Source organism: Syngnathus leptorhynchus, chromosome 8, assembly GCF_054491065.1.
Source record: "Syngnathus leptorhynchus isolate UIUO chromosome 8, UIUO_Slep, whole genome shotgun sequence".
Taxonomy (NCBI): Eukaryota; Metazoa; Chordata; class Actinopteri; order Syngnathiformes; family Syngnathidae; genus Syngnathus; species Syngnathus leptorhynchus.
This window is the reverse complement of record NC_141202.1, coordinates 7,115,474-7,122,408: the sequence shown is the minus strand read 5'-3', so window position 1 is coordinate 7,122,408 and position 6,935 is coordinate 7,115,474. Positions and strand designations below refer to the sequence as shown.

Here is a 6,935-nt window from a genome sequence, read left to right as displayed (position 1 = left end):
TCAAGCCTTTCTTTAACATTGAGAGAGAGAGAGAAACCCTGAAGCTGTGCCTAGATCAATATTATGAAATGATCAAATAAAGTTGCTAATTTCTAAATGTCTAAAATCTGACACACATTTCATATTGTGATGTAACAGTGTAATGATGGCTGCATTACAGAAAAGAACTATAATGTCAAAGTCAACAGGTAAGCAGAGCTGCAGCTATGATCTTAGATTAGAATTTTAGCAAACAGGGTTATCAACATTAGATTCTGAAACACATACAGTACATACTCTTAATATTTGCAAGTGGACAGTGGGAAAGTTCTTGCTTGAGGAATTTATTTGGACTGTTCCTGAGAATCTTTCAATCAACTGAGCTCTTATTAGTTCAATGAAGTCATTGTCTGAGTAGGCAGATTGGGGATGGTGACTGAGGCGTCACCAGGTCCTACATCCTTGGATTGTTTCAACATTCCGGGATAAAAGGTGGCATACCAGAATGGCAGGCCAAAGTGTTGCCATGACAGACTCATATCGAGCACGGTGCAGACAGCCTGACTCGTCGCTTTCCTCCCTTCTCTGTTGATAACGCAAAGTGCAAATATTTCCTCAGGTTGTGACGACAACGAAGGCCAGACACAGGAAGCTCAAATATAAAACGAGTCAGCGAGAATGTAAGTGCCACGTCAGTCAGTTCATTGCGCTACTATGGATGTTATTCATCATTGTCATCCATTTACGCATTACAACTTAAAAAGTGCAATTCACACCAAAACAATACTTATATACTATTTATAACCACAACAAAAACAATAAATTTTACAGTCTCCTTATGTTGTCATTTGTATTCATTATTTACCTATTCACATTTGTTTAGATTTAACATACTTTTGTTTGTGATTAAGATGAATAGATTCCACCAACACCCCTTAAAATATCTTTTGGTTTTGTCCTTGAACTTCAATTGGTTTCTTTGGATGCTGTGGGGTTGTTCTATCTGATTTTTTTTTTTTTTATAGATTCCATTTATGGATAATGAGTTCAGTAAATTTGTAATCGTCTTTCCCAGATTTCTTTCTTTCTTGTGACATGAGTGGATTTGACATTCAGTGAACAAAAGTTGTCCCTGAAACAAAGGACAGCAAACACTTAGGATGCAGTGAGCCGGAAGAAACGCTGACTTGGTGCTTCCGTAAATCATGAGCAAAGTAAATAAACCACACTGATACGTTGCAGTATAGTAGGGGAAACAGCTTTTGATTTCTGTGGCACTGTACAAAAGAGTGATATTTACACAGGTTACATAAAAATAAAATTGTAAAAAACATGGTCACAAACAATCTTTGAATATTAGAGCTGAACAAAGCAGCCTTGTGGTTAACTGGTACATAGTCCAGCTAAAGAAACATTGTATCAGTCCTCTTTTGAAAGTTTATTTTGCTTTCATGTATATGACCTGCCTTCTCATATCAACAACGGACAACATGTCTGGAATTTCTCAATCCTTTCTGAGCAGACCCCAATCCCATGAAGAATTTCCCATTATTTCATTCAACAGAACCAAGTAGCTCACAAAATACAACACTGCCCCCTATTGACTGAACTGTCACCTGGCTGCGGGTTAGTCTGAACCTCATGACAATTAATTCAAAGTCTCTTTCTTTGTAAGGGGTCAATTGGATTAAAATCCATCTGCACCACTTCCTGCGAGGTCCTCTTTGTCCCAGTCTTTCATCGTCGCTCCCATCATAAAGTCATCAGTGAGGACACTCCACGCCGGTTTCTCCTCCACCTCAGTAGTCTATGAGGATGCACAGACACAATAACTAATAGGTTTGGGCTTTGAGCTGCAGATTTTTTTCCTCAAACCTGAACAAATGCGAACCTTATTCACATATTTTTCCTGATCCCTGGAATTTCACTTTCTTCTTTTATATTTTGATATTTCAAATTCCTCAAGCAAGAACCTTCCCACTGTCCACTTTGTTTTTTGTTGTCCACTTTAAACTTCATTGAATCATTCACAGACGAGTCATTATAAAAAATGCCTTTAAACATTCAACAAATCAGCATATATCTGGTTTTTGACAAAATATAGGATAGACTTTGTAGTTCTGAGGAAAAAAATAAAGTCACTTACACACGTGTCCTTTTCTGCCTTGACTTTGACTCTGGCGCCACCTTCTGTTTTCCTTAGAACATCGATGAAGTCTTTTTTGGAAACTGAGGAAAGTATTTTTGCCTTCTTTCTCTCTGAGCCATCGACCTCGGCCATCTTTTTGTCAATGTTGTTCTGGTGCTTTTTGACTGCATTGAACAGTTGCACGACACCTCTGTGGAAAAATCAACAACAAAATCAACCTTCACACTCACGGTGTACAAGGGTAACTACACAAAAATACAGAATAACACACCGGGTGGCAATTCTCTGCAAAGATTTTTCAACCTCACGGTCCTTTACTAGATCAGGTTTCACTCTGGACATCATCTCCCATGCTCGTTTCTTATCAATCTGGGGGACAAAAAAGAGCAAACACAGGTCATACATAGATTTGCAATGTTTGTCCAAAGTGTCTGTCATTGCAGGGACCAAGATTGGCAACAATTCAAGTTTTAAAGTTATATTTAGTGTTTATAGATTTATTTTTAAGTGCTACCAGGATCCATTATTTGGCCGTAATAAATAACTTACCAGCAGCTCACGTGACTATTTTGATGTTAAATAATATTCCACAATAAAATACAAAGAAAACAAGTTGAAGGTTTTCTCGAATGCTATCTTAGTTTTATATTAGATTGTTTGTTATTTTAGTATTTGGTTTTATTTTTGCTTTGTTTTACTCGGCTGTTGGCATCCAGGCCAGCATTGCAAATATGAACCGTGAACTGTTTTATTTTACTATGGATATTTTCTACAACAACAGGCAGCTAATTTTGGGTGATGTCTAGTTTGGGTGATCAGAATTTCTGCATTTATAAGCACTTTGCTAATTACCTGCTCCTTCCTCTTCAACTGCTCCTGTCTTTCTTTTGCCTTCACTTTGTCCAGTTCTTTGTTTTTCACCAAGATGGTGGTTTTGCTCTTAGGTGTTTGCTTTCCCAAAATCTTGGCCATTGCCTCTGCCCAGCCAGCATTGGGATTGGCTTCCTCCTCCTCCTCCTCCTCCTCCTCCAGACCTCCACCTTCATCCTCTGCATCATCTCCATCATTCCCTCCATCAGATGATATGTGATCATCACTCCCCCAGTCTGAGTTGTTCAGCTCATTTGTATCCTCCAAAGTAGAATCAGCATCATCTGCCAAGTAAGAAATAACCTCGAAGTCATCTGGACCACAGCTAGTTTTCATAGGGTACTGTATAAAAGTTTCACGTGTTAGATTATTGTAAAATGAGAGTAGAAAGTTGAAAATCGTACCGAAATCACACATCAAATTTGCTGATACTTAAAAGTGAAGCCTTAATACTCCGAAAGGTTACTTAATTAGTGCATTACAGCAACACATCTTACAAAATCATTAAGTTTCATTTCATGTTCGATGTTTCGAGTTGCATGTTAGTAAAACGTCGTTGACGACATCTAATGTGTTTTCAGGACGCTGTTTTATACGAATTGCCTAGAATAAAACAATTCATCCGAAATGCAGTTGAAATATACAATGTTACACGCAGGAATCAAATCGTTACCGATATCGTCCATGATCCGTACACGCGTACGCACCAAAGCGGCCATTAAAGAGTAACAAGAAAAAGGTTCCGGGGGCAAACATGAGTTTAAGTACAAGAGGTAAATGGTTCCTCTTCGTGTTTATCTCTAACTACTTACTATATATATATTATAAAATACTTATCTTTATATATATATATATATATATATATATATATATATATATATATATATATATATATATATATATATATATATATATATATATATATATATATATTTGTACAATATATAGATATTTATGAAAGTGTTGCATATGATATCTGTTTCCTAATTCTAATTCTTAATATATATATTAAGAATTATATATTCAGAATATATATTAATTAATATATATATATATATATATATATATATATATATATATATATATATATATATATATATATATATATATATATATATATATATATATATATATATATATATATATATATTTCTTAATATATATATTATTCTTATATATATATATATATCCTAACCTCAGACACCAGCACATGTGCGTTATCCAATTTGATTGGCTATCTTTTTTGTAAATGTTTTATTGGATTAGCTTTCTCATAACCATCATTAACACATTCCTTTGAATGAGTAGACTTGCTTTTTTAAGATGACATCAATCTTTAGTGATCATTATCTCATTCCACTGTAGCCCATCGGTCATCTCTCCTGCCATCACACTTCCTGTTTTGCTATTTTTCTCTGTACATATATAGATGCAGGATTTCGTTTTAGTGGATTTCACCTCGACAAATGACATTCCGCAAAGAAACACCACATTTGTTTTGAGGATTCTCAAAGAACGAATTGTAAAAACTAAAAAAAATTACATCAGAGATTTTGCAGTTTGTTCATTGAGAATCCTTTTAAGAACGCAACTTTTGGTGAGAAAGTAAAAAACTCAAACAGCAGTACATACCAGGATGCTTCTACATGTGCACCCAAGAAACTAAACCGGTATTGCATAGTGATTCTGACGATTAGAGCATGTGGGTCTGTGCGTGGGTGTGTCTTAAAGTTGCTTTATTAACAGGAGACAAGCTGTCACTAGTGACTTGACCGGTCCAGAAAGAAAGGTGGACAAGTCTGGAGGATTTCCTCTTGAGTCTTCTACACATCAAACATGATGACCAAGAAAAAAATGAGTAAGTTCAGCATCAATACCGAAATCTGTTGGTTACTAGGTCTTAAATCAAACGTATAATGTTGTTCTGTTGGGATCAATAAATCAGCTGTGTAAAATTGGCTATTGGTCGATTCTCCTTCATGCATGTTACTCTCTTAAATGCCCACGTTGTAATGAAATACTTGAAAACTTGACATCATGTCCACCATTATGAACTTTTCATGTGACGGAGGATGTGACACTAAGCAACATGTGGTGGTTTGCTTGTTAAACCTGATCAACCAGTCTTGTTTGACTGCAAGTCCTGACTGGTGGCAAAATCAAAAGAAGTCTCAGCTTCATTCGCTGGGCTTGCATGAGTAAAGAAAATAATGATTAAACTGGATTTGGATTGGGGAAAAAAAAAAATCACACTTGAAAGGTAGTATAAGTAAACCATCCTGTTGTTTCTACCTTGCTCGTTTTACAGATTTCTGCTCAGACACACGAAATGTAATATGCATTTTCGTATTTGATCATACTTTGTTGTTATAATAAAAAACCCATTGTTTTTGTCCTTTTAGGGGAAGCAGCTATTGGTTTTGCACTAGGAGCAGTGGGAGGCTCCATAATGGGAGCCATAGACGAGCCCGTTGACAGCACCCTGGCCGCAATGACCACAACGAGTCAACTGAAACCACTGATCGAAGACATCAGGACAGTGGGTGCTCTCGGACTGGGGACTCTCATGGGGGCTTCTGCCCTGACCATCGCCATGACCTCAGTTGTAGCTGGTGTTGTCCTGGCAGCGGTGGTAGCTTCGCTCTTCGTCACCACAAGGAATTGTGGGGCAAGTCAAACAAACTACGCAAACTTGTGGGTAAATGCAGGACTCGCCGGTGCCCTTGGGACCACAGTCAGTGGCGGCACACTGGGTTTTTTTATTGAAACCATTGTGAATAATTTTGGCATGACTGGTCTTCTGTTTGCACTGTGTATATTTAGCATCCTCAAACCACCTCTTCGCTTTGTATTTAACATCCTCTGGCAGCAAGGCGAGGCCTGTTGCACTCAAAGGTCGACGGTTTGGGACACAGAAAGAAAAGAGTTACAGATTTCTGATTTAGAGCAGAGAGAAAGGGTGGCTGTGCAAATAGAGGAGAGGATCCTAAATAATGGGAGGAGCGCCACGGACGCCAAAGACATTACGACATGGGCCATTGAGCGGAAGCTACGAGAAGGACTAGAGAGGAAGAAGACGGAAGCTGAAGAGGCAGAGGTCAAACAACGGACTCTCCAAGACTGGATCAAAACTGTGATGATCAAATACGTGGACTTTTTGGCTTTTTCAGGAATTCCAATGACTGTGGTTGCTGTTGTAACTACACTATTTGGCTTATTTGGGTATGGGGGTCACCATTCTGTGTTCATTGTACTGGTAGCTTTAGTCGCAATCATTGGCTATTTGATTCTCAAGTCGTCTGATTTTAAGTTCTGGATGTTGATAGGATGCATGGGGATGCTCGCAACGTTCGTTATCGCCATGCTCACCGTGCAAGCTGGAGACCAGATCATGAATCAGAAAAGGCAACCGCAAGACGTAAACAGCGACAGTCTCATCGAACGCATGAGTGACCTTTCCAGTCGAGAGGCTTTGAAAACAGCAATTATTGCGGCAAAACTTTGCCAGCTGAGTTTGGGAGCTGCAGTCGGGGGCCCTCTGGTGAGGCATGCAGCTGGAGAGGGCAAAGTCGTCATAGGGGCTGCGATCATTTCCGTCGTTTTACTAGCCGGAGTAGAGATTTTATCCCCAGCTCTGGGAAAAGGAGGGAAAGCCGGGGCACTGCTGGGGGTGGTGGGCACTTCCGGAGTGTCTATCGGTGCAGTGGCAGCCATGGCAGGCGAGTGCTCATCATGGCCACGTACTTCGGGAGCTGTAGTGGGTGTGATTATTGGCACACTCGTCATGGGTAATTTACATTTTGTCTTGATTGGAGTACAACTTTTTGTCGCCTACGTCTTTGCCATGACTAATGCTTTCTGAAGCAGAAAATGTAAAGTTACATTTCTTACCGTGAAAACACAAACAGTGCGGACATTAAAGTTCCCAATGGTAAAA

The 6,935-nt window shown here is 38.7% G+C and overlaps 2 protein-coding genes across 3 annotated transcripts; one reads left to right on the top strand and one right to left on the bottom strand.

Annotated features, from left to right (window-relative positions):
• Nucleotides 1–1,220: 1,220 nt before the first annotated feature.
• rrp15 (ribosomal RNA processing 15 homolog) lies at nt 1,221–3,732 on the bottom strand. Of its 2 annotated transcripts, none has more exons than XM_085919335.1 (5): nt 3,672–3,732; nt 2,981–3,282; nt 2,400–2,497; nt 2,126–2,318; nt 1,221–1,786 (listed from the first exon to the last, which is right to left on the bottom strand). In XM_085919335.1, exons 1-5 carry the CDS (start codon nt 3,715–3,717, stop codon nt 1,667–1,669), a joined length of 759 nt encoding a protein of 252 aa, XP_085775461.1. In that variant the 5' UTR covers nt 3,718–3,732; the 3' UTR covers nt 1,221–1,666. The 2 variants fall into 2 exon arrangements, with proteins under 2 accessions (XP_085775461.1, XP_085775462.1); XM_085919336.1 differs by lacking the exon at nt 3,672–3,732 and adding an exon at nt 3,403–3,430.
• A 985-nt stretch (nt 3,733–4,717) lies between these two features.
• LOC147052193 (uncharacterized) lies at nt 4,718–6,935 on the top strand. The gene is made up of 2 exons (XM_085919378.1): nt 4,718–4,856; nt 5,401–6,935. Exons 1-2 carry the CDS (start codon nt 4,835–4,837, stop codon nt 6,858–6,860), a joined length of 1,482 nt encoding a protein of 493 aa, XP_085775504.1. The 5' UTR covers nt 4,718–4,834; the 3' UTR covers nt 6,861–6,935.

What these genes read in the sequence shown, in the direction of transcription:
- rrp15 (XM_085919335.1), bottom strand. Translation starts at nt 3,717, where the DNA reads ATGGCCGCTTTGGTGCGTACGCGTGTACGGATCATGGACGATATCG. An exon ending in ACGGATCATGGACGATATCG is followed by an intron (nt 3,283 to 3,671) that starts GTAACGATTTGA and finishes CTTACTTGGCAG; the next exon opens with ATGATGCTGATTCTACTTTG. An exon ending in AGGCAGAAAAGGACACGTGT is followed by an intron (nt 1,787 to 2,125) that starts GTAAGTGACTTT and finishes GCATCCTCATAG; the next exon opens with ACTACTGAGGTGGAGGAGAA.
- LOC147052193 (XM_085919378.1), top strand. Translation starts at nt 4,835, where the DNA reads ATGATGACCAAGAAAAAAATGA. An exon ending in GATGACCAAGAAAAAAATGA is followed by an intron (nt 4,857 to 5,400) that starts GTAAGTTCAGCA and finishes TTGTCCTTTTAG; the next exon opens with GGGAAGCAGCTATTGGTTTT.